At 41.8% G+C, this 27,933-nt stretch overlaps 2 protein-coding genes across 4 annotated transcripts; one reads left to right on the top strand and one right to left on the bottom strand.

Moving 5' to 3' along the window:
* Positions 1–648: 648 nt before the first annotated feature.
* On the bottom strand, positions 649–13,129 carry LOC115008868 (deoxyribonuclease-1-like). Of its 3 annotated transcripts, none has more exons than XM_029432732.1 (14): positions 12,598–13,129; positions 12,050–12,156; positions 10,260–10,346; positions 9,877–9,974; positions 6,876–6,932; positions 6,599–6,684; positions 6,427–6,518; positions 5,599–5,679; positions 5,342–5,454; positions 4,642–4,754; positions 3,776–3,930; positions 2,678–2,774; positions 2,523–2,583; positions 649–1,929 (listed from the first exon to the last, which is right to left on the bottom strand). In XM_029432732.1, the coding sequence occupies exons 1-14, from the start codon at positions 12,694–12,696 to the stop codon at positions 1,841–1,843; spliced, it is 1,335 nt and encodes a 444-aa protein (XP_029288592.1). In that variant the 5' UTR covers positions 12,697–13,129; the 3' UTR covers positions 649–1,840. The 3 variants fall into 3 exon arrangements, with proteins under 3 accessions (XP_029288592.1, XP_029288590.1, XP_029288591.1); XM_029432730.1 differs by having other exon boundaries at positions 649–1,950; positions 2,289–2,583; positions 12,598–13,090; XM_029432731.1 differs by lacking the exon at positions 6,876–6,932 and having other exon boundaries at positions 649–1,950; positions 2,289–2,583; positions 12,598–13,087.
* A 4,839-nt stretch (positions 13,130–17,968) lies between these two features.
* LOC115008898 (cullin-associated NEDD8-dissociated protein 1-like) lies at positions 17,969–27,851 on the top strand (the record flags this gene model as incomplete). Its single annotated transcript, XM_029432786.1, has 11 exons — positions 17,969–18,262; positions 18,877–19,064; positions 20,607–20,769; positions 20,847–20,987; positions 21,581–21,720; positions 21,970–22,145; positions 23,399–23,494; positions 25,053–25,222; positions 25,292–25,456; positions 26,079–26,186; positions 27,390–27,851. Coding segments are annotated over 11 exons (1,872 nt in total), but the record flags the coding sequence as incomplete, so codon positions are not given.
* Positions 27,852–27,933: the final 82 nt, after the last annotated feature.

Raw genomic sequence — 27,933 nt, forward strand, 5'->3', positions numbered from 1 at the left:
TGCAATAAATTGTAAATGACTGCCAGATATGGAAAGTTCCAGGTATTGTTGGAAAATGGGCAAAAGCACTTACTCACAGGACATGTCCTGACCTTTTTATAGTCAAAATAAGCAAAAAAGTCCAGGCGAAAATGTTGAGGCTTTTTTGGCTTAGGTGTTAAAGGGTTAATATGAGGGAGATACTGCACGTAACGGTTAGTAATTAGAGGAAGATAAGGAACAGAAATGAGGAACAGACGCAGAAAAAAAGAGGACATTGAGGTAGATGAAGTGTGTGAAAGTAAGAAATTAAAACTAAAGTGTTGAAACCAAAAAGTTCGTGTTCACAGAGCGTCTGTATTTTAATCTAGTGATAATAATAAAACATGGAGCACAGATGGGACTTTATTTATAACAATAAGAGTTAATATGAAGGTGAAAAGGAAGCACAAAGAAAACATTTTAGAATATATGTTGTATAAGGAATCTAAATTAAATTGAGAGGACATTTTATAATAAAGTTACTTAATTATTTAATTATTTAAGTCTTAACGCATTTAGTTTTTGTATATTAGTATAAAAGAGGGTGGATGCCTTTTTAAATGTCATACAGTTTTAAAATAAATACTCCATTGCAATTTAAAGCATTCATAAGTACAGAACACAATCTAGTTAAACCATGTTTATTTAATATTATAGGATTCTTTTATTATTATTATTATTGATGCATTAACATGAAAGCAGCATTTCTATTTGCCAGCTGGTGCAGATTTGAACTACTAATGTTTTAACCCACAACACGGATAAAACAATGCAATGCAGTCAAAAGTACAATATATTCCTCTGAATTGTAGTAGAGTAGAAGTATAACGTAGTATAAAAGGGAAATACTCAAGTAATCTACAAGCACAAGTAACTTTCATTAACTCCCACAACAGAAATGCTTCATATATTCCACATTACCTCAGCTGATCCTGTCAATCTCAAAACATTATGTTATAACATTTGCATCCGCATTAATGTTGCTCCGCTGCAGCGCAATCAGCAGTTTTCTAGTTTCAACCAACCTCTGAGACAGGAAGTGTGTTAACACAGATAAAACACACACACACACACACACACACACACACACACACACACACACACACACACACACACACACACACACACACACACACACACACACACACACACACACACACACACACACCAACAGTCTATGTGTTGTATGGACCAGTAGGTGTTTCCTGTCTGTAAGTACTCTGCAGCGCTCTGTCACACCCTCAGTAAATGAGATTATTTTGATCTCCAATATTTAAATTTACTCATTCAGAAAGAACTAATCTTATTATCTTAATTATCTTTCTTCTGCAGAGTGAGAGGAGATCAATGTCGAGTGTTTTCAGTAGAGATCTTGATGTTGTGAGCTGAGTTTAGCATAAAGTAAAGTGGAAACAAGCAGTGACACAGAGATGCATTTCTTCCTGAAATGTGAAACACTTAATGAAATAAGGAACATTTATTTCCCACGTTATGGGACGTGTTAAAATCGAGCACATGTACCAAAATAAACTCAGTTGAGTTTTTTAATGTGCATTATTCTGTAGATTCTTTAGATATAAATGTTTTATCTTAAAATGTGTCTCCTACTTCACTGAAATGTAAATTCTCCGTTTGTGACCTCGACGTTTCAAAATACGTCACAAAATGAAATTGTGCAGAGTGAAGCTCAAACATCTGAGAGAAGTAACACAAAGTAAAACACATCTTTGTGTGGACGGGAGACTTTAGGACGGGATGTTTAACATATTATTTAATTATCAAATCTTAAAGCTCACAACTAATACTACTTTAGAATGATTTAAGCATCATCATGTTGGTCTGTCATTTGTTCCAACTCTCTTCTCTTAGCCAGCGTGTCTGATGGCGGTCCTCTCTTCCTCTTTGGTGCCACATTCATCTCCTGGGGTCCTAGTGTTCAATGTACAGAAACAGAACAACACTGAAATGTGCGGTTGACCAAAAAATAAATATATTAAAGAATATGTTTACATTACTTCCAGTCAGTGTCCAAACAATACTTTTATGCTCATATGTACATTGAAAGCTTAATAGTCGCTGCAATTGTTGCTCCTGTCTGAGCTTCACAAAAGCTTAAATTGATCAGATTAAACTTTAAAAGAACTAAGTGATTGATGATGCATTTAATCTGATTTCAAACTAAACGCAGACTATAATAATTCCACTCTAATGCATAAATACAGAAGACACACAATATGTGTCACTGATTTCAATAAAACAGTAAATACCTTTCTTCTGTTCTTCAGGGGACGCTGTCTTCGTTGTCTTCGTTGTCTTCGCTGTCTTCGTTGTCTTCGCTGTCTTCGTTGTCTTCGCTGTCTTCGCTGTCTTCGCTGTCTTCGTTGTCTTCGCTGTCTTCGTTGTCGTCGTTGTCTTCGTTGTCTTCGCTGTCTTCGCTGTCTTCGCTGTCTTCGTTGTCTTCGCTGTCTTCGCTGTTCGGGGCTGAGCCGGCTTCCTTTGAGTCTGTGCTTTTTGTTCCTTCAGCTCCACCTCCACAGGGTAGTGGTCACTGACACTCAGAGTCTGGGACGGCAAATAAAGTTTGAACAGTGACAATAATAAGTTTTCTCCTTTAAAATACAGTAATGATGAAGAGGTTTGAAAACACGAGTCTCACTTCTTCATCCGTCAGGTCGAACTCTGTCTGGAAGTTGAAGGATTTGGCCGAGCCGGGGACGATGGTGTTCAGCATGCTCTGTCCGTACACTACGATCCTGTTGGTGCGAAATGTGCACACGTTACCTCTGAGCTGTAGAGCGATTTATCAATCTGTGTGAGAGTTGAGTGTTGGAGATATGGGCTGTAGAGGTGTCTGTCTTCTCTCCAGTATAATGGAACTAGCTGCTGCTTCACTTGTGGAGCTCAAAGCGCCCAAAAATACATTAGAAAAACTCAACAGCGACGTCTCTTTCTACAAATCATGACCTGGTTACTGAAGATGATCCACAGAGCTGGTTGTGAGCAGTTTCATGAAGGGACTATTTTCTTTGTACCGTATCACGGTGCAGATGGAAGCGTGCATCGCCCCGTGGACATGAGGCTCTCCGGATGTAGCTTCAGCTCAGCCAAGCAGGACGCCATTAATGATTACATCTCGTGCTGTCACGAGCCTCTCGTCCATGAGTCGATGCACGCTTCCTTCTGCGCAGTGATATATTTGTCGGATGTAGTTTGGTACAAAGAAAATAGTCCCTTCATGAAACTGCTCACAACCAGCTCTGTGGATCATCTTCAGTAACCAGGTCATGATTTGTAGAAAGAGACGTCGCTGTTGAGTTTTTCTAATGTATTTTTGGGCGCTTTGAGCTCCACAAGTGAAGCAGCAGCTAGTTCCATTATACTGGAGAGAAGACAGACACCTCTACAGCCCATATCTCCAACACTCCCCAAAACAGAAACACTGTAGATGGATAAAAGCACCACAGGTAAGAGGAAACATTACAAACATTGGTAAATGGACTTGTATTTGTTATTCGCCTTTCTTGTCTTCGGACCACTCAAAGTACTTTTACACAACACGGTAACATTAACTCATTCACTCTTCATCTAATCTAATGCTCACTCACACACGATGGCACAGCCTTCGGGAGCATTTGGGGTTCAATGTCTTGCCAAGGACACTTGGACACTTGGACTGGGGTAACTGGGGATTGAACCACCGACCTTCCGATTAATGGAGAAGGAACTCACCACTCAGCGCTGAGACGTGTGTTACCTGTCGTAGGTGTGGTCATTAAAGTTACTACTCGTCGTGTCGACATCATCGTCGATCAGCCAATGATAGGGAGCGGAGGAGATGCGGATCTTCTTCTTCTTCTTCTGGGAGAGATAACGTCCATCTGCATTAAAGTCCCCCAAAATTATAATGTTCTGCAAGATAAACAACAAAATCATGATGGAAAGAAATGAAAGGTAAGATTGTTCAAAAGATGCTCAGTACTAAAGTTTTCTTACATATTACTCAATGTTATTCATTTTTTATTAAAAGTACAGAAGTATTATCAGTAAAATGTACTTTAAGTATCAAAAGTAAAATACACATTATGCAGAACGGCTCATTTTAAAGTGTTATATTATTACAGAATGTTATATTATTCAGTTTTTATTACTAAATAAATACATTTTAATGTCGTAGTTTGTCGATGTGGAGCCAGTTTGAGATACTTTGTTTAATACTGGGTGGATTAGTAGAATAATTCTTAATCAAAACATATAAATATATTATATTTAGTAATACATCGTGGAGTAAAAAGTACAATATTTCCCTGTGAGGTTTAGTGGAGTAGAAGTATAAAGAAATATAAAATGGAAATACTCAAGTAAAGTACAAGTATGTCAAAATTGCACATTTATTTTAGTTCACTCCTCTCCTTTCCTCCGCTCTGTCTCTGACTGTAGGTGTGTGTGTGTTGGGAGCGAAGTCCCGCCCTTCGCGAAATACAGCAGAGGAGGGAATGTGATTTTTTTTTTTGCTTTATCTACAAACTATTTTGCGACCTCACCTCCGCGGACCCCCTGGGGGTCGCAGACCCCCTGTTGAAGACCTATGCAATAAAACATAAACAACTGAGTCAAACCTACATCCGTTCCCCACTTCTGCCTGATGGAGGTGACCACGTCATGCAGCTCGTCCAGTTCCTTCAACGAGTCTGTTGGTTTGGTGTGGACCGGGATCAGAACCAGATCTTTCACCACTAAAACACACAAGACATGTTTTCTGATTATTTTGGCTGTTTTAATGCAAAGAACAAACGTTTTATTAAGAGTGAGAAGGTTTGTTTCTCAAAATTGTGGTACTTCACCCCAAAAGGGGGTTCTGGTACCCCGAGGATCACTTTGGAGCACGTGAGATTGTTTTTCCACTTATGCATCGTTCATAAAATAGTTATACCATAATACGTTTAATAACATTTTAAAATCAAATTTTATATTCAATATTTCTATTTGCAAAGCAATCGTGGAGCAGCTTCATGATTCAACAGTTTCACTGCTGAATGAAAATGGCTTCTTTACGCTCAAGTTATGTTCACACTAAAATGAAAAGACTACAAATCATCTTCAATGGAAGACATGAAGCTACAAACTGACGTCTGATGAGTCGGCCTGTTTGTTCAGCGCTCCAATGAGGCGGTGAAGCGCCAACCAATCATATGTCTTTGTTTCACCTGCTCTCTCTCTCACTGTGTTGCTTTGTCGCTTGTAATGTCAAGCGTAAAGACATCACAGGAACTTCTCTGAAGCGATGCACCAGGTTCAAACCCATTCTTCTGGAAACACGAACCTGTCGATGGACAGCTGAAGCGCAGGATGAAGGGCTCTCTGGCGAAGGCGTCCACATCTCCAATTTGATTATCTTCATACTGATGACAAGCTTCCAGAGTCACATCCTCCTCTCTGAGACACACACACACACACACACACACACATATATAAACACACAACTTTCTGATTCTGGATGCTACATGTACCACAAACTGAATGTAAAACCCCGACATGAATGATGTCGTACATGTTGGAGTGGCAGTGCACCTGTCCTACCTGTAGAAACAAACAAAGCGCTCCTTGTAGGTGTCTCGTCCCAGCCGGCAGCTGGCAATCATGGTGTAAGGACTGTTGGAGCTGAGGGAAACAGAAACACGAGAATCTAAACCATCAATATGTCGTGTGTGACACATGCTTGTTGTTATTCATCAGTGCAGCCTCCTGGTCGTCTCTTTATTTGAAGATTAAAGGTGCAACCTGTAATGCCTGTAATCCTCCAAACAAAGCAGCAGTTCACGTCCCCGTCCATACGATCTAACTTTACAGTCATAAGTTACTTCTCGCTGTGAGTGGGAAGTTGGGACGATGATGAAGTCGCTCGCCAAGAGCTTCAGACTTCTCTGTGTTTACTGTGCCACTAACGGGGGGGGGGGGGCTAGCTTCAATTTTATCAACAAGCCCTCTGCGCAGCTGTTCTTCTTCTCTCTGTACTGAGGCAGACTGGAGCTACACTGACTCACTATCACCTCTAGAGGAACGAGTGGTATTACACACTGGACGCAGCGCAGCTAGCAGTTAGCAGTTAGCATGCTAACTTCACTAGATCTCTCTGCAACACACAGACATCTTTAACGTCGACACTGTGATTGTTAGTTTGTTGTTTTAATGTTTTAAGTTTAAATTCTGGCAGATCTCACACGTTGCACCTTTAAAGCTCTGCTTTAAACCTTTTTTGTGTTTATTTCGTGCATCTTGTCTGTCAACCTTTAGATGCTGAAACGCTTCATTATAATATCCTGAGTTGTTAAAAATTAAATTGTGGGAAATTAAATGTTTTACATGTTAGAAAAACTTTTTTGAGGTTATGTTTTGCGGAGAGCTCACCTGTTGTTGAGCTTTTTCAGCAACCTCTCCATGGCCTTACCGCTCTTATCCATCACCTCGAGGATCACCACCACGCTGTACTGAGACATGATCTGTCAACACAACATGCTGTTTACATCGCTCCTACTTCACTGTTATTATCGTCCTGTTAGAGTGAAGCTGAAGGACTCACCTTGGTGAGGTAGTGGACGACCGTCTTGTCTGTGACTTTCTTCCATCCCAGGTTTTTAGCATTGAAGGCTGCGATCTTCATGTTGACTTCAGAAATGAAAAGAGTGTGAGAGGATTATCCCTTTAACACCGAATGTGTCTGGGACGACACATTTTGCAAGCAAAACTTTGGATTACCGTAATTATGTCAAAGTTTGCGCAATCGAAAAAATTTCAACGGTTTCTGAAAGCTGAGCGCTTTACGGCATATATCGACTCATTACGGTAACTTCACTTACGGCCCTCCGGAAGCCCGCGAAACACCGCCTTCGTTCTGAGCGAATACACACAGAGCGCTGGAGAGACACAAACAACACAGCGGAGAAATAGAGCCGGAGAACAGCGGATTGAATTCAAATGGAAGCAAGACGGTATGTAAATCAACACTTGTATTGAGTTGTGACTTGTTTAGAACAGTGTACCAAGTCTGTAAGGTTGTACAAGGTGTGTAATTGTACTTTATATGCGTAAATGTGCGCGTCTTCTTCAAGTAGCTTGCGTCCTAGCAGAGGCTGTGTGCAGGCTTTAGCTGGAGAGGAGGAGGTGTCACCAGAGATCACGAGGTGTCACCAGAGATCACATTCAGGCCTGTAGATGGAGCTGTAGGGATGCTGGATGATCTGGTGATGCTGTCAGACACAGAGGCCCCTCACCACATCATCAAAGATGGCAGACTGAGGCAGAGCCCGATGATGGAGTCCCTCAACCACCCCAGGTGTCCAACCCCCTCTCGATATGGGAAACCCAGCACCAGGTGACATTTATTCCCACTTTGATGCTGCAGTTTTCAAACTCCTCTCTGAATACACAAACAAGAATGCAGCCAAAAGCCTGGAGAGAGGGAGAAAGCTCATCTGGACTGAAATAACTCCAGAAGAAATGAAGAAGTCCACAGGCATGTTGCTGTACGTGTCAGTTTTGGACCTGCACAAAGATGAGCAACTTTTGGTGTACGCAAACCATTTTCTATGTGTCATTCCCTGCCACTGTCATGTCCCCAGACTGTTCATTGCCATTTGATCTAATCTTCATATGTGACCCAGAGAAAACAGGAGCAACAGGAACATTCACTGGCAGTACCACCAAGACCTCTGCATGTGAAGGGACACTCAGAGGAGAGAATTACCCTGTGTGGGGAAAAACGCCTGGACATATTTTCCATTTTATGGCCTGTTTTTGCAGATGTAAGAGTAAAAGACTCAAAACTTTTACTGGATATAGTTGTATACATTTCAAACTTCAAATGTAACATGTTAAATCTCTTATTCATGTACATTTGCAGTGTTTTTTGTTCACTAAACCACTAAACTCAAATTCCGCTTTTGTGTTTCTCTTCATTTTAAACTGTTATTACACTCTCATAACATGCAATAAATTGTAAATGACTGCCAGATATGGAAAGTTCCAGGTGTTGTTGGAAAATGGGCAAAAGCACTTACTCACAGGACATGTCCTGACCTTTTTATAGTCAAAATAAGCAAAAAAGTCCAGGCGAAAATGTTGAGGCTTTTTTGGCTTAGGTGTTAAAGGGTTAATATGAGGGAGATACTGCACGTAACGGTTAGTAATTAGAGGAAGATAAGGAACAGAAATGAGGAACAGACGCAGAAAAAAAGAGGACATTGAGGTAGATGAAGTGTGTGAAAGTAAGAAATTAAAACTAAAGTGTTGAAACCAAAAAGTTCGTGTTCACAGAGCGTCTGTATTTTAATCTAGTGATAATAATAAAACATGGAGCACAGATGGGACTTTATTTATAACAATAAGAGTTAATATGAAGGTGAAAAGGAAGCACAAAGAAAACATTTTAGAATATATGTTGTATAAGGAATCTAAATTAAATTGAGAGGACATTTTATAATAAAGTTACTTAATTATTTAATTATTTAAGTCTTAACGCATTTAGTTTTTGTATATTAGTATAAAAGAGGGTGGATGCCTTTTTAAATGTCATACAGTTTTAAAATAAATACTCCATTGCAATTTAAAGCATTCATAAGTACAGAACACAATCTAGTTAAACCATGTTTATTTAATATTATAGGATTCTTTTATTATTATTATTATTGATGCATTAACATGAAAGCAGCATTTCTATTTGCCAGCTGGTGCAGATTTGAACTACTAATGTTTTAACCCACAACACGGATAAAACAATGCAATGCAGTCAAAAGTACAATATATTCCTCTGAATTGTAGTAGAGTAGAAGTATAACTGTAGTATAAAAGGGAAATACTCAAGTAATCTACAAGCACAAGTAACTTTCATTAACTCCCACAACAGAAATGCTTCATATATTCCACATTACCTCAGCTGATCCTGTCAATCTCAAAACATTATGTTATAACATTTGCATCCGCATTAATGTTGCTCCGCTGCAGCGCAATCAGCAATTTTCTAGTTTCAACCAACCTCTGAGACAGGAAGTGTGTTAACACAGATAAAACACACACACACACACACACACACACACACACACACACACACACACACACACACACACACACACACACACACACACACACACACACACACACACACACCAACAGTCTATGTGTTGTATGGACCAGTAGGTGTTTCCTGTCTGTAAGTACTCTGCAGCGCTCTGTCACACCCTCAGTAAATGAGATTATTTTGATCTCCAATATTTAAATTTACTCATTCAGAAAGAACTAATCTTATTATCTTAATTATCTTTCTTCTGCAGAGTGAGAGGAGATCAATGTCGAGTGTTTTCAGTAGAGATCTTGATGTTGTGAGCTGAGTTTAGCATAAAGTAAAGTGGAAACAAGCAGTGACACAGAGATGCATTTCTGTGTTCATGGGTATGGCGTGGACTGGGATCAGCACCAGTTTCTGCACAGCTGGAGGCACAAATACACCGGATATAGTTTAACTGGACACACACACACACACACACACACACACACACACACACACACACACACACACACACACACACACACACACACACACACACACACACACACACACACACACACACACACACACACACAGTATATACTTTTGAGGACCCTCATAGACAAAAGACATTCCCCGAGCACCTAAACCTAACTCAAACTCAAACCATTGAAAGTCCTCCCAAAGTGAGGACTGGACAAAATGTCCTCACAACGTATAAAACTCAAAGTGGTCCTCACAACGACACAGACAAACACAAGCACACACACACACATCTGAGCAGAAACCCCATGTGGCCACACTTGGTATTTCATTACCTGTCTTTGGACATTCGAGATAAAGAACGAAGGGTCTGTGTAGCCTATCTCCATCTTTTTCGTACTGAAAGGAGTCGATCAGTGTCACCTCGTCCTTTCTGAGACACACATACACACACACACAGATACAAATACACACACACACACACACACACACAGATACACGCACACATGTACTATATCAGAAACCTTATAAACATCCTTCATTTTATTCCTATTTTTTTATTTTATATTTTTGTACTCAATATCTCTGTCAACTATGTATTTTGTTTATTAATGTAGTTGTGTTAGTTGGCAGGGTATTTAAAAAACAAAACAGATTTAGGATTTTCTTGGAAACAGCAGATACTGAACCTGGTTTTCATTTGCAGTGAATTATTCACCTGTAGAAGAAAACAAACTTCTCCTTGAGCTTGCCTGGTCCCAGAAATCCGTTGCACTGCATTTCGTAAGGATGATTTATGTTCTTTCTGTCAGAAAACAGAAACATCTGGAGATGAAACACTCACACATCCTCACATGACGTTAATCATGGTGTCTTTGTGTTATTGTTGAGGGTCCCATAGTATTTCATCATCATTTATAAAGTTATTTGTGACATTTTGCAAATAAATAATTATTTAAAACTTTATTTCCATCTAGCGTCTCCGACTTTTCTGAAAAGTTTAAATGTTCCTCAGCTTTTCTATCCATATTCAAAGAAAAATTGATATTTACTCTTATCATTTTAAACAAAGACTCATAGGATATATTGTCTTTGCATATGATCACCAAATAAGATATGCAACAAAGCCATGCCTGAACTATTTCTGATCTGTTGCACAAAGCTGTGTAGTTCTTGATCTGAGGTAATTTGCTATGAACTGTGGGTAAATTAAGCATTATTTTTCAAACTAGAAAACATGGCGGATTGAGAAAACTGCTCAGCTCTCTTTACCGCTTAAGAAAATGTTTGTTTACTGGAAGAAGAATTCAACAGTTACAGGATATTTTACTGCAAAGATTCAGCAAGAATGTAAGAAGACGCAGCCTGGACTCATAAAAATGAAGTTCCCATACAATTACAATTACATTTGAAGGGAAACATAAGCTTTTAACGTCCAGGAGACGGATGTTCGTGTCCCGTGTGAAACCAAAAGTAAACGGTCCATCGATCCATCATCTACCTCTTATCCGGGATCGGGTCGCGGGGGCAGCAGCTCCAGTAAGGAACCCCAATCTTCCCTTCTCCGGGCCACATCCTCCAGCTCTGACTGGGGGATCCTGAGGTGTTCCCAGTGAGGAGATATAATCTCTCCACCGAGTCCTGGGTCTTCCCCGGGGTCTCCTCCCAGCTGGACGTGCCTGGAACACCTCCCTAGGGAGGCGCCCAGGTGGCATCCTTACTAGATGAACCACCTCAACTGGCTCCTTTCAACATAAAGGAGCAGCGGCTCTACTCCGAGTCTCTCCTGATGGCTGAGCTTCTCACCCTATCTCTAAGGGAGACGCCACCCGTCTGAGAAAACCCATTTCGGCCGCTTGTACCCGTGATCTCGTTCTTTCGGTCAAGTCAATGGTGACTTTAAATGAATGAATTAAACCTTAAACCTATTTTAAGCTAAACCATAATCCTTTTTCTAAACATAACCAAGTAGTTTTGTTACATTTTTGTTTTGCTTCAATTTACAACGTTAAACACGTCTTTAAAACTGCAATCATAATCCCGGGGAAAATACGTTTCCCTCAAAACCTATGTGATGATGCAGTCTTATGGTGACGTCCTTTAGTAGCAGACAGGCTGGCTGACGTGAAGCAGATAGGGAGGCATTAGATCAAACTTTAAAACAACATGAACTCAAGTGTGAGAGTCAAACACTTGAGTTGAATGCATTATTAGAGTGACACACCTGTCTGGCAAGTCAAAAACACCTGCTGGGAAAGTTTCATGTTAGGGTTATGTTAGGTCCGACATGGCTGCAGTACAGAGACAGAAGCTGACATGCAACAGCAGACATTTAGGTTTCTGAGACTTCTGAGATGACTTGTTGCTCATGAACAAAACATGAGCTGAAGCAACATGTAAGAAACTTAATACGACATTATGATCCTAATATTACATATTACTTCTGAGTTGGTTCTTTAGAGCGCTCTGAGAAGTGTGATGTGATTTGTCCATGTGTAGAGAACTCACGCATCGTTGTTGAGGTGTGTGAGGAACTTCTCCATGGAGCTACCATCCTCCTCTTTCCCCTCTAGGATCACCTCCAGGATCACCACCACGCTGTACCGAGACACAATCTGCTCCAAGCACAGCCACAACAGAAGAAGAGAGCAATGAACATGGTGGAAAGAGCCCAGACAGGTAAGACTAATGACATTAATGATGGCTTGATTTGAAACATTAGGAGTTTCTGACTGTGTCAAAATGTCTTCAAAATCATCAATACTAATACTCGAGTGTACAGCATAGTGTAATGTATCTGTAGCTGCAGTAGTGTGCGGTATTTTCTGAACAATATATAATTTCTACAGAAACAGTGCAGCGAGTCTGACTTGATGTCACGCAGCAGTAAACACAGATGTTTTGTTTCTGTGATCATACAAACAACCTCACGTCTGAGTTCATAAACAGCTTCTTTCTTTTTATGTTGACACTTTATGAGCATCACAAAGAAATATAATATTATAAATCATTATACTGAAGGATCTGAAATGAACCAGTCACTAGTTGTGAGTTACCTTGATCAGATTATTCCGCACGGCCTCATTCTCCACTTCTGTCACTCCCAGTCTGTTGAAGTTGAAGGCTGCAATCTTCATTTTTCCTACAAAAATCATTTCAGAGATTAAAACAAGAACACAAGTCTAAAGCTGCACTTAAACACAGCAGTGCTTTTAGCTAAATGCTAACGTAATATGCTCACAATGCTAAAATGTTTACCATGTTCACCGTCTTAGTTTAGCATGTTAGCATGTTAGCATTGCTAATTAACACTAAAAACAAGTGGAGGTTGATGTGAATGTGAATTTAGTCTTAAACCAAAGTGTTGGACATTTTCACCAAAGATCACCAAAGTTATCACAAGTTAACGTGAGGGGGATCACCAATGTAGGATTCATCCTCTGGGGACCAGGAAGGTCTGCTCAGAATAGTGAGCCAATCGATCTTGTAAATATTGAGATATTTCACTGTGAAAACTTTGAAATGCACGAAAGTTGCGGGGGCAGCAGCTCCAGTAAGGAACCCCAAACTTCCCTTTTCCGGGCCACATCCTCCAGCTCCGACTGGGGGATCCCGAGGCAGTGAGGAGATATAATCTCTCCACCGAGTCCTGGGTCTTCCCCAGGGTCTCTTCCCAGCTGGACGTGCCTGGAACACCTCCCTAGGGAGGCGGTCAGGTGGCATCCTTACTAGATGCCCGAACCACCTCAACTGGCTCCTTTCAACGCAAAGGAGCAGCGGCTCTACTCCGAGTCTCTCACGGATGGCTGAGCTTCTCACCCTATCTCTAAGGGAGACGCCAGCCACCCGTCTGAGAAAACCCATTTCGGCCGCTTGTACCCGTAATCTCGTTCTTTCGGTCATGACCCAGCCTTCATGACCATAGGTGAGGGTAGGAACGAAGATTGCCCGGAAGATCGAGAGCTTTGCCTTCTAGCTCAGCTCTCTTTTCGTCACAACGGTGTGGTAAAGCGAATGCGATACCGCCCCCGCTGCTCCGATTCTCTGGCCAACCTCTCGCTCCATTGTCCCCTCACTCGCAAACAAGACCCCGAGGTACTTGAACTCCTTCACTTGGGGTAAGGGCTGACGATCTTAAAAAACATTTCCAAATTCATTTTTTATCATTAAATAATATTGTACATTATTGTTAATTGTAAACATGGCCCACACATGTTTTCACTCAACCCATCAAATAATATTGTTACAATATATTATATACTTTATACATTTCCAACCCACATCAAGCCCCCATCTTTCCCTCACAGCTTCGACCACGTCTGCCAGTGCCTTCAGCTCCAACTCTGTGTTCATGGGTATGGCGTGGACTGGGATCAGCACCAGTTTCTGCACAGCTGGAGGCACACAAAACACCGGATATAGTTTAACTGGACACCACACACACACACACACACACACACACACACACACACACACACACACACACACACAACACCACACACAGTATATACTTTTGAGGACCCTCATAGACAAAAGACATTCCCCGAGCACCTAAACCTACTCAAACTCAAACCATTGAAAGTCCTCCCAAAGTGAGGACTGGACAAAATGTCCTCACAACGTATAAAACTCAAAGTGGTCCTCACAACGACACAGACAAAACAAGCACACACACACACATCTGAGCAGAAACCTCATGTGGCCACACTTGGTATTTCTTACCTGTCTTTGGACATTCGAGATAAAGAACGAAGGGTCTGTGTAGCCTATCTCCATCTTTTCGTACTGAAAGGAGTCGATCAGTGTCACCTCGTCCTTTCTGAGACAACATACACACACACACAGATACAAATACACACACACACACACACACACAGATACACGCACACATGTACTATATCAGAAACCTTATAAACATCCTTCATTTTATTCCTATTTTTTTATTTTATATTTTTGTACTCAATATCTCTGTCAACTATGTATTTTGTTTATTAATGTAGTTGTGTTAGTTGGCAGGGTATTTAAAAAACAAACAGATTTAGGATTTTCTTGGAAACAGCAGATACTGAACCTGGTTCATTTGCAGTGAATTATTCACCTGTAGAAGAAAACAAACTTCTCCTTGAGCTTGCCTGGTCCCAGAAATCCGTTGCACTGCATTTCGTAAGGAGATTTATGTTCTTTCTGTCAGAAAACAGAAACATCTGGAGATGAAACACTCACACATCCTCACATGACGTAATCATGGTGTCTTTGTGTTATTGTTGAGGGTCCCATAGTATTTCATCATCATTTATAAAGTTATTTGTGACATTTTGCAAATAAATAATATTTAAAACTTTATTTCCATCTAGCGTCTCCGACTTTTCTGAAAAGTTTAAATGTTCCTCAGCTTTTCTATCCATATTCAAAGAAAAATTGATATTTACTTTATCATTTTAACAAAGACTCATAGGATATATTGTCTTGCATATGATCACCAAATAAGATATGCAACAAAGCCATGCTGAACTATTTCTGATCTGTTGCACAAAGCTGTGTAGTTCTGATCTGAGGTAATTTGCTATGAACTGTGGGTAAATTAAGCATTATTTTTCAAACTAGAACAGGCGGATTGAGAAAACTGCTCAGCTCTCTTTACCGCTTAAGAAAATGTTTGTTTACTGGAAGAAGAATTCAACAGTTACAGGATATTTTACTGCAAAGATTCAGCAAGAATGTAAGAAGACGCAGCCTGGACTCATAAAAATGAAGTTCCCATACAATTACAATTACATTTGAAGGGAAACATAAGCTTTTAACGTCCAGGAGACGGATGTTCGTGTCCCGTGTGAAACCAAAAGTAAACGGTCCATCGATCCATCATCTACCGCTTATCCGGGATCGGGTCGCGGGGGCAGCAGCTCCAGTAAGGAACCCCAATCTTCCCTTCTCCGGGCCACATCCTCCAGCTCTGACTGGGGGATCCTGAGGTGTTCCCAGTGAGGAGATATAATCTCTCCACCGAGTCCTGGGTCTTCGAGCAGGAGAGAGAGCAGAAGAGGGAGATGCCATCGCTAGCTGCCGAGCTGCAGCAGCTAACGTTAGCAGAGCCGAACGGAGCGTAAAGAATTGAGGATTTAGCGAGAGTCGCTAAGAGAAGGAGGATAAGGAGAGAGTTTGTAAGTGCTTAGGAAGTACAAGTATAGGTTTAGATAGATGACAGGTAATTAGCTGATGTGATCAAGAATATAACAACATTAACTGGGTCAAGCTGGAACTGCCGAAGTATGCTACCAGCAACACAGAAACATTAACAACCGGAAATGACGCGCTTACCTTAAACCTCGGATGGTCGGAGCAGAAGATCACAATGTGTGGTGGACCTGTCCTGTTAATGCAGCAGGAACATGTCCACACACAACCACACATCACACACACACACACACACACACACACACACACATTAATGCAGCAGGAACATGTAACACACACATTAATGCAACAGGAACATGTAACACACATTAATGTAACAGGAACATGTAACACACACATTAATGTAACAGGAACATGTAACACACACATTAATGTAACAGGAACATGTAACACACACATTAATGTAACAGGAACATGTAAACACACACATTAATGTAACAGGAACATGTAACACACATTAATGTAACAGGAAACATGTAACACACACATTAATGTAACAGGAACATGTAAACACACACATTAATGAACAGGAACATGTAACACACATTAATGTAACAGGAACATGTAACACACCACATTAATGTAACAGGAACATTAACACACACATTAATGCAACAGGGAACATGTAACACCACATTAATGCACAGGAACATGTAACACACACATTAATGTAACAGGAACTGTAACACACACATTAATGTAACAGGAACATGTAACACACACCATTAATGTAACAGGAACATGTAACACACACATTAATGCAACAGGAACATGTAACACACACATTAATGTAACGAGAACATGTAACAGCACACATTAATGTAACGGACATGTAACAGCACCATTAATGTAACAGGAACATGTAACAAACACACATTAATGTAACAGGAACATGTAACACACATTAATGTAACAGGAACATGTAACTACACACATTAATGTAACAAGGAACATGTAACCACAACATTAATGCAACAGGAACATGTAACACACACATTAATGTAACAGGAACATGTAACAACACATTAATGTAACAGGAACATGTAACACACACATTAATGTAACAGGAACATGTAACACACATTAATGTAACAGAACATGTAACACAACACATTAATGTAACAGGAACATGTAACACACATTAATGTAACAGGAACATGTAACACACACATTAATGTAACAGGAACATGTAACACACATTAATGTAACAGGAACATGTAAACACACATTAATGCAACAGGAACATGTAACACACACATTAATGTAACAGGAACATGTAACACATTAATGCAAACAGGAACATGGTAACACACACATTAATGTACAGGAACATGTAACCACACATTAATGTAACAGGAACATGTAACACACACATTAATGTAACAGGAACATGTAACACACATTAATGTAACAGGAACATGTAACACACACATTAATGTAACAGGAACATGTAACACACATTAATGCAACAGGAACATGTAACACACACATTAATGTAACAGGAACATGTAACACACATTAATGTAACAGGAACATGTAACACACACATTAATGTAACAGGAACATGTAACACACATTAATGTAACAGGAACATGTAACACACACATTAATGTAACAGGAACATGTAACACACATTAATGTAACAGGAACATGTAACACACACATTAATGTAACAGGAACATGTAACACACATTAATGTAACAGGAACATGTAACAACACATTAATGCAACAGGAACATGTAACACACACATTAATGTAACAGGAACATGTAACACACATTAATGCAACAGGAACATGTAACACACACATTAATGTAACAGGAACATGTAACACACATTAATGTAACAGGAACATGTAAACACACATTAATGTAACAGGAACATGTAACACACATTAATGCAACAGGAACATGTAACACACATTAATGTAACAGGAACATGTAACACACATTAATGCAACAGGAACATGTAACACACATTAATGCAACAGGAACATGTAACACACATTAATGTAACATGAACATGTAACACACACATTAATGTAACAGGAACATGTAACACACACATTAATGTAACATGAACATGTAACACACACATTAATGCAACAGGAACATGTAACACACATTAATGTAACATGAACATGTAACACACACATTAATGTAACAGGAACATGTAACACACACATTAATGCAACAGGAACATGTAACACACACATTAATGCAACAGGAACACAGAGGTACTTTTACTGCAGTAAAGGATTTAAATACTTCTTCCACAACTGAAACATCATTACTTTTCTCTCTGTGTCTTTCTTTCCAGATCAACTTGTCGTCCATCCTGCCAGAGACTCTGTCTGTGTTGGGATCTTTCTTGCGGAAGAACCAGCGAGCTCTGAAGCTCGCCACACTGGCATGTCTGACGGCGCTGGTCACACATCACGCTGCCAGCATCAAACCTGCAGCCCTGGAGCCCGTTCTGAGCGAGCTTCCTGCTCTGGTGGACGAGAGCGACATGCACGTATCACAGGTGCTGCACTGAAATAAACACAGACACAAAATAATCACGCTCCTTCCACCATGTACGCTGTGACATTTAGAGAGTAATTGATGCTCTAATTGGATTCTCTCATTTGTCTAATGACCTGGTCATGGGCTACACTGTACAAACTGTTATTTTAACAATAGCAAGTGTTAATCGCGATAGTTAGCGGAAATTCAAGCGGTCTCCTTTTTGTTAGTATATTATAGCTAAAAAACTCATACTTTAATACAATTATGTTTATTTTTATTTTTATTAGTTTTTTAAACATGCAATATCGTTTCAGTCTTAGTTTAAGCTTAAGATATAATTTTTATTTCGTTTTACAACAGTATTTTTCACTGATTGTTTCAGTTTCAGTTTACTATAATAACTTCCAACATGGTCCTAAGATGTTAGAAGACAAAGAAAACATAAACACACTGAACCAATTTGCAATTGTCATGAGAAATGTGTCACATAAAGTCTTAAATCCTGCTAACAGACATTTAATCCCAAAAATAAACCCTTGAGTCAATTCTAATCTTCTAGTCGGCTTCTCATACCATGTGGTGCTATTAAAGGTCTATGAGACGTGTTGTAGTTCACATGTCTCTGTTTAGGTTTCCGTCACCTTGCTGACCTGCATGACCAGAGCCTGCCCCTCCTCTCTGGCTAAGATCAGCTCCTCCGTGCTGCCGGGCGTCTTCAGGCTCGTGCACTCTCCACTGCTGCAGGGTGCAGCGCTGGCAGCCATACTGGACTTCCTACAGGCACTGGTGCTGTCCAAAACCAGTAACCTGGGCTACAGGTAAGATGGTGTGTGTCTGTGTGTCTGTGTGTTATCTGGACCTGTTTCGGATCAGGTCAACAGTTTTCTGGTGGGAAAGCTGTTGAAGGTTGAGGATAATTGCTAATGGTTTGTTTCTGTTGATAATACTGATCTGGATCTGATGTTTTGTGATTTCTGGGACCATTTTCATGTTAAAAAAAGAAGAAGCAAGATTTGTGTTTTTCTCACGCTTATAAACAGAACGTACTGATCTTAACTGTAGTGTAGGTGATTAGAAGCCCGTTAAAAGTTCAGAAATAAAACCACATGTTTATGCTGCAATCAAGTGTGTGGAGTTAAGACATTGATATCCAGCTGATTACAAATCTCTCCTCTCCTCCTCTCTCCTCCCCTCCTCTCTCCTCCTCCTCCCTCTCCTCTCCCCTCCCTCCCTCTCTCCTCCCCTCCTCTCTCCCCTCTCCTCCCCCTCCTCTCTCCCCCTCTCCTCTCTCCCCCTTTCCTCTCCTCTCTCCCCCTCTCCTCTCCTCTCTCCCCCTCTCCTCTCTCCCCCTCTCCTCTCCTCTCTCCCCCTCTCCTCTCCTCTCTCCCCCTCTCCTCCCCCCTCCTCTCTCCCCTCTCTCCTCTCTCCCCCTCTCCTCTCTCCCCTCTCCTCTCCTCTCCTCTCTCTCTCCTCTCCTCTCTCCCCCTCTCCTCTCTCCCCCTCTCCTCTCCTCTCTCCCCCTCTCCTCTCCTCTCTCCCCCTCTCCTCTCTCCCCCTCTCCTCTCCTCTCTCCCCCTCTCCTCTCTCCTCCTCTCCTCTCTCCCCCTCTCCTCCCCCTCCTTTCTCCCCCTCTCCTCTCTCCCCCTCTCCTCCCCCTCCTCTCTCCTCCTCTCCTCTCTCCCCTCTCCTCTCCTCTCTCCTCTCCCCCTCTCCTCTACTCTCTCCCCTCTCCTCCCCCTCCTCTCTCCCCTCCTCATCCTCCTCTCCTCCTCTCCTCCCCCTCTCCTCCCTCCCCCTCTCCCCCCTCTCCTCTCTCCCCCTCTCCTCTCCTCATCTTCCCCTCTCTCCCCTCCTCTCTCCTCCTCTCCTCTCTCCCCTCTCCTCTCCTCCCTCCTCTCTCCCCTCTCCTCGTCACCTCTCCTCTCCTCCTCTCCCCCTCTCCTCCCCCTCCTCTCTCCTCCTCTCCTCTCTCTCCCCCTCTCCTCTCCTCTCTCCCCTCTCCTCTCCCCCTCCTCCTCTCTCCCCCTCTCCTCTCCTCTCTCCCCCTCTCTGCCCCCTCCTCTCTCCCACCTCTCCTCTCTCCCCTCTCCCTCTCCTCTCCCCTCTCTCCCCCTCCTCTCTCCTCCTCTCCTCTCTCCCCTCATCTCCTCTCCTCTCTCCCACCTCTCCTCTCCTCTCTCCCCCTCTCCTCTTCCTCCTCCCCCCTTCCTCTCTCCCTCCTCTCTCCTCCTCTCCTCTCTCCCCCTCTCCTCTCCTCCCTCCTCCTCTCCTCTCTCCCCCTCTCCTCTCTCCTCTCTCCCCCTCTCCTCTCCTCTCTCCTCTCTCCCCCTCCCCTCTCTCCCCCTCTCCTCTCCTCTCAGTCAGTTGCTGAAGTCTCTCACAGATCCGTTCCACAGCGCTCAGTCTTCAGACACCTCCATCATCCACAGACAGTCGTATCAGTCTGTCGCTCGCTGTGTGGCTGCTCTGTCCTCCTCCTGCCCCAAAGAGACACCAGCCACTGTGTCCAGCCTCCTGCAGGAGGTGTGTGGGAGTGTGTACTCAGGTAATATACAACATCTTCTGTATCAGTGTCACTGCAGCTCCTCTGCTCTCCTCAGGCCAAGAACCCTGGTTCTCCGGAGTCTGCCCGAGTCCTGGCTCTGTTGTGTCTGGGGGAGGTGGGGAGGAGCGGCAGCCTGGGGGGAAGTAAGGAGGTGCAGGGCGTCATCCTGGAGGCCATCTCCTCCACCAATGATGAGGTAAGAGACACGGCTCTTCGGCAGCAAACAACTCTTATTTTCATTGTGGATTCACATATCAACGATGGACCTTTCTTTTAAATTAGAAACGGATTGAAGGCGAGTAAAAAAACAAACATTAATAATAATAAACAAACATTTTAGGCACCAAAAAACACAAATAAGATAAATTGTCCCCATTAAATAAAAGTTATATTAATTATAAATAAATAATTCTAGTAAAGCCGTCAACAAAGCGAGTGTAACTTTAACTGAAAGCTCAGTTAAAGTTACACTCGCTTTGTTGACGTCTGGATTCAACATTAAAACTACATTTGAAACTTATTTTTTCAAAGTCAAACTTATTTTTCTTTGATGTCACATTTTCATCAAATTTTTCTAAAAATAAATGTTTTGCATTTTATTGTTGACAGTGAAGACACACACATACACATTAAGTGTGTGTGTGTTGTCTGCATGGTGACAATTAAGAGAAAAGGTGGAAAATATATTTAATACATAAAACTTTCTGAACCATCAACTGGATGAATGAAGGTGAAGCGAGTAATTATTGGGTTATTTCTTTTAAATATTAATGTTGTTTGTGGTTTCAGGTGAAGACGGCGGCGTCCTGCGCTTTAGGCAGCATGGCGGTCGGCAGCCTGAACGACTACCTGCCCTTCCTGCTGAAGGAGATCTCCTCCCAGCCGCGGAGACAGTACCTGCTCCTGCACTCCCTCAAAGAAGTCATCAGGTGTGTGTGTTCGTCAAAATCTATTGTGTGTTTTTGGTTTCACTCTTTGAAAGCACCTTTTCTTTCTCTCCTCGGTGTCACCTGTTCTGTTTTACTCCTCATGTCGGTCTGCGTAGTCTGCAGGATAAAACTTGTGAAGTGTTTCTCCTGCAGAACACTTGTTTCAGATGTTAAACAGGCGTTCTCCACTCGAGTGCAGCTTTAACCAGATTCCCTTTAAACTTCTCTCTTCCTCTTCTTCTCTCTCAGTGCCTGTCCGGCCTCTAGTCTCTCGGCCCACGTGGAGTCCATCTGGGCTTTGCTGTTTCAGAACTGCGAGTGTCAGGAGGAGGGGACCAGGAACCTGGTGGCTGAATGTTTGGGGAAACTGACCTTAGTGAACGCTGCACAACTGTTACCCAGACTCAAACAGCAGCTGAGAGACGGTACGATCCCGCGTGAGGAGGGACATGTTTGTTTGGGTCTGATCAGATCTGATGATGGAGATGTTGCTGAGCAGTTAGTCCGCCTGTCTGACCCTCTGTCTGTCTGACCGTCTGTCTGTCTGACCGTCTGTCTGTCTGTCTCTCTGCCTGTCTGACCGTCTGTCTGTCTGTCTAACCGTCCGTCTGTCTGTCTGTCTGACCGTCTGTCTGTCTGTCTGACCGTCTGTCTGTCTGTCTGTCTGACCGTCTGTCTGTCTGTCTGACCGTCTGTCTGTCTGTCTAACCGTCCGTCTGTCTGTCTGTCTGACCGTCTGTCTGTCTGTCTGACCGTCTGTCTGTCTGTCTCTCTGCCTGTCTGACCGTCTGTCTGTCTGTCTAACCGTCCGTCTGTCTGACCGTCTGTCTGTCTGTCTCTCTGCCTGTCTGACCGTCTGTCTGTCTGTCTAACCGTCCGTCTGTCTGTCTGTCTGACCGTCTGTCTGTCTGTCTGACCGTCTGTCTGTCTGTCTGTCTGACCGTCTGTCTGTCTGTCTGACCGTCTGTCTGTCTGTCTAACCGTCCGTCTGTCTGTCTGTCTGACCGTCTGTCTGTCTGTCTGACCGTCTGTCTGTCTGTCTCTCTGCCTGTCTGACCGTCTGTCTGTCTGTCTAACCGTCCGTCTGTCTGACCGTCTGTCTGTCTGTCTGACCGTCTGTCTGTCTGTCTCTCTGCCTGTCTGACCGTCTGTCTGTCTGTCTAACCGTCCGTCTGTCTGACCGTCTGTCTGTCTGTCTGACCGTCTGTCTGTCTGTCTGACCGTCTGTCTGTCTGTCTCTCTGCCTGTCTGACCGTCTGTCTGTCTGACCGTTTGTCTGTCTCTCTGTGTGTCTGTCTGACCGTCTGTCTGTCTGTCTGTCTGTCTGTCTGCCTGTCTGTCTGTCTGCCTGTCTTCAGATCCTTTACTGAAGTACTAATATCACTCTGTAGAAATACTCTGTTACAAGTAAAAGTGTATTTAAGTTAAAGTATGATCAGGAACATGTATGAAAGTATAATAATGTCCCAGACTGTGACTGTTATTATATATTATATCATTACATTAATATTCCTTGTGCATTAATGTAAATGTACATTTAATTTTAAACTATTACATACTTCATATTATTATGGATTGATATGGAGTAACACCTTGAGTGGAAAACAGACTTCAGAGCAGCTGTTGAACTCATGGTATACCGTGTGTTAGCGTGATGATGTTAATGCTCCTCTCACAGGTTCTCCTCTGACTCGCAGCACGGTGGTGACAGCTGTCAAGTTCACTATTGTCGACCAACCGGCTCCCATAGACTCACTGCTGAAGGACTGCATCGGTACGACACACACACACACTCATAGTTTCCCATGTTTTTAAAGTCTGTCTTAAGTTAGAGCATCATATCTTTAGTTAGTCTCCCACAATAACATTTTGTTTGGATAGATTTCTGTAACAAGAAGTCCTCGACGACACAGAGCAGGCGGTGGGGCTACTGGAGACGCAAATATATATCCTCAACAATTCCCTCCCTAGCTTACTGTTCTGACAGGAGTCACGTACATATGTGGAATACACTCCTGAACTCTCTGCCTGTAGCAGCTCAGCTCTACTCGCTTCAAACACGTTACGTTTAAATTGGCTCTGATGAAAAGCACACACACACACACACTCACAAACACACACACACACACTCACAAACACACACACACACACTCACAAACACACACACACACACACTCACAAACACACACACACACACTCACAAACACACACACACACACACTCACAAACACACACACACACACACACACACAACCAACACTCACACTCACACTCACACTCACGCACAACACACACTCACAAACACACACACACACACACTCACACTCACACTCACACTCACACTCACAAACACACACACACACACACACTCACACTCACAAACACACACACACACTCACACTCACACTCACACTCACACTCACGCACACACACACTCACAAACACACACACACACACACACTCACACTCACACTCACGCACACACACACTCACACTCACAAACACACACACACACACACACACACTCACAAACACACACACACACACTCACACTCACACTCACACTCACGCACACACACACTCACAAACACACACACACACTCACACTCACACTCACGCACACACACACTCACACTCACAAACACACACACACACACACTCACACTCACACTCACACTCACACACACAACCCAAAACTTTCTATTAAATAGCTATGATCTCAAAAACTATACTGCACAAGGTAGATACAGGTACATGAGTAACATTTTAATAAAAAAAAAGGTCAGAATACAAAATATCTTTCAATGTGGTTTTTAATTTTCTTTTTAATTTATTTAACTTTTTTAAACAAATTATTATTATTGTTGTTTATTATTATTATTTATTATTAATTATTATTATTGATTGTTGTTTATTATTATTTATTATTATTGTTGTTTATTATTATTTATTATTGTTGTTTATTATTATTAATTATTATTGATTGTTGTTTATTATTATTATTTATTATTATTGTTGTTTATTATTATTTATTATCGTTGTTTATTATTATTTACTTTTGTTTATTATTATTTACTATTGTTGTTTATTATTATTTTATTATTGTTGTTTATTATTATTTATTATTGTTGTTTATTATTATTTATTATTGTTGTTATTTATTATTGTTTATTATTATTTACTATTGTTGTTTTTTATTTTGTATTATTGTTGTTTTTTATTATTATTATTATTTATTATTGTTGATTATTGTTATTTATTATTGTTGATTATTAGTATTTATTATTATTGTTGTTTATTATTATTATTTATTATTGTTGTCTGTTTGGCAGGCGACTTCCTGAAGACGCTGCAGGACGAGGACCTCAACGTGCGCCGAGTCTCGTTGGTGATGTTTAACTCTGCAGCTCACAACAAGCCATCTCTGATCCGGGGTCTCCTAGCAACAGTGCTGCCTCACCTGTACAAAGAGACGCAGATCAGGAAGGACCTCATCAGAGAGGTGAGTTGTTTTTATGTCTGACGTTTGTCTCTTAATGCGTAGATGTTTCATTCTGTACGTGCTCTGCAGGTGGAGATGGGTCCCTTCAAACACACGGTGGACGATGGTTTGGATGTGCGTAAAGCAGCTTTCGAGTGCATGTACACCCTGCTGGACAGCTGCCTGGAGGGGCTGGACGTCCTGCACTTCCTGGATCATGTGGAGGAAGGACTCAAAGATCACTATGACATCAGGGTGGGTGGAAAACATTTAGGAAAGATCACATCAGAGTTATGTGCAGCTTTCTTCTCCCTAAAAACACAACGACTGCAACTCAAGATCAATTTTCACTGTGGGATGTGTGTGTGTAACTAGAATCTGTACAAACCTCTGACATGTGAACAACATGAAACACTTTGAACCTGCTTCATCCAGACTTCTCTTTACATCTGGACATGGAGCACATCAGCACATCTGTAATAACATAATGCTTCATTTACATATTCAAACATCACATGTCAGAACACTTGTAATACAAAGATAACTGTGTTAATGTAACTATTAGTTACAGTCTTTACCCTCTTCAGCTGTAGTGAAACGTTAAGTAAACATAGCAATACCTCAGTGTAAAAATCCTGCATTCAAAACTGCACTTAAGTACAGTATTTGATCAAATGCACTAAGTTACTTTGCACCACTGATGTCCAGAACGTGTTGTGTTCAGGTGTATGAAGAGTTCATGTTGTCTGACTGAAGGACTGTCAATCATCTAATGCATCACACATGCTTATTTAAGCCTTGAGAGAACCCAGAGCGTCTGCAGCGGCTCTCTGTGTGTCGTTCATCTGCGTCACTCTTCTTGTGTGTGTTTCTGTAGATGTTGACCTTCCTGATGTTGGGCAGACTGGCCTCTCTGTGTCCTGCAGCTGTTCTCCAAAGACTGGACAGACTGATCGAGCCTCTGAAAGCTACCTGCACCACCAAGGTACCAGCACACTTTACAAGTCCATATACATCAATACTCATGTTTAACCTTCACAATAAGACTCAATACATAACACAGCCAGCTGTCTTCTATACACCATAGCTTTATATAATAAATAAACAACAAATAAGTGTAATTAATCTCTCTCTACATCCAGGTGACAATCTTAATTATTAGTTCAAACGCGTTTTACTTTCTGAAATTAAAACGATAATAAACAAACATGACTCATAAAGATCATTTCGGCTCTTCATGCCTTTATGATGAGAAGTGCAGATTGTGAAAGGGGAGAGAGAGGGAACGACATACAGCAGACGCCACAGGACTGGAACCAGTGGCCGGTGGCGAGGACTCAGCCTTTGTATTTGGGACGCCTGTGCTACCGGTTGAGCTACCGGGACACCCATCATGTTTTGGCTCTTTTATAGATTTTTCTTCACCTTTTAACTTAAAAATAAGTAGTTTATGAGTTACACACCATCCTTTGTTTCCTTCTTCAGATTGTGTCAGCTTTGACCTCCCATACAGTTTTCATTATAAGCTGCATTATGTGCAACAGTTAGACGTTCTGGTTGCAGAACAGAACAACGTCCAGTCAGCTCAGTATCATTAATCACAATCCATCCAACTGCTGAGTGGCATCGATGCAAAGATATTAAATGTCATGACTGATAAGCAGCTATGGCCAAAACTTAGTGTCAAATTTACAAAAGGATTGCGCAGTTTTTGCTGATCCTGCACAAATAAGACCAAAAGAAACATGTAATCCTCAAAGCAAAAGGTTTCTCGGTGCTATTCACACGTATTTAAACGACGTAATGTGCAGACATTTCGCAGGTAAATGTTCCAGTGCACAAAGATTATTATTATTAGCATCTTCAGACGCTTGTGATTGTTATTATTAATTATGCTTGGGATAATAATCCCAGATAGGGTTTCTCATGTTTCCTCGCCTGCTCACGCACTGAAAATGAAATGTTTCAGTCGTTGATGTTGCCGGCTGTGTTTCTTGTGCAACATTTATGCTCAGCTACTAAGCAGCGTGTGTTTGCGCTGTAATATCATTATCGCAATTTCTTTTGAGAATCCCACCGGCGTGATGCACAACTCATCAGCGGCCCTTAGTGTATTTCTTCTCGTGAAATAGATAATGCACATATTATTAAGGATTATTGAGGACTATGAATGAATCTCCACCCGCAGGTGAAAGCCGGATCGGTGAAGCAGGAGTTTGAGAAGCAGGAGGAGCTGCGGCGCTCCGCCATGCGCGCTGTCGCCGCCCTGCTGGCCGTGCCCGAGGTGGAGAGGAGCCCCAGCATGGCTGACTTTGCCAACCAGATCAGAACCAACGCTGACATGGCGTCCATCTACCAGAGCGTGCAGGGAGGGGACGGGGGGGGCTTAGGGCCCGCAGAGGGCATGGATATGAGCTAGACGCCGGATGATGGAAGAAATGTTTCACTTTGATGTTTTTTCTAGACAAAAGCCTTTTTAAAGAAGCACGATGAGGTTCAAATGTGTTATACAATCACAGCTGCATTTTAAAAACTGGCCTTTTTAGTAGGAATTTCCTCACCAACAAAAAGAAAAGCGACACTGGCCTTGTTTTCTTGGTCAGAAATGGGTTTGTTAAGTTCTCATGAAATAAAGTGGGAGCAACACTTTCTCAGTTTGTGTGTGATGTTTTTTAAGCAGTGAAAGTGACACATTGATCTGTATCAACAGGATGAAGCTTTAACTGTTACTT

The sequence above is a fragment of the Cottoperca gobio genome, chromosome 5 (assembly GCF_900634415.1).
Source record: "Cottoperca gobio chromosome 5, fCotGob3.1, whole genome shotgun sequence".
In the NCBI taxonomy this organism is placed as follows: Eukaryota; Metazoa; Chordata; class Actinopteri; order Perciformes; family Bovichtidae; genus Cottoperca; species Cottoperca gobio.

Excerpts from the sequence above, each read along its gene's own strand:
- LOC115008868 (XM_029432730.1), bottom strand. The coding sequence starts at position 12,696 with ATGATTTTTGTAGGAAAAATGAAGATTGCAGCCTTCAACTTCAACAGA. Across the intron at positions 6,519-6,598 it reads TCGTCCACTACCTCACCAAG|ATCATGTCTCAGTACAGCGT; the intron begins GTGAGTCCTTCA and ends TTGTGTTGACAG. Across the intron at positions 2,584-2,677 it reads TCGACCTGACGGATGAAGAA|ACTCTGAGTGTCAGTGACCA; the intron begins GTGAGACTCGTG and ends TTGCCGTCCCAG.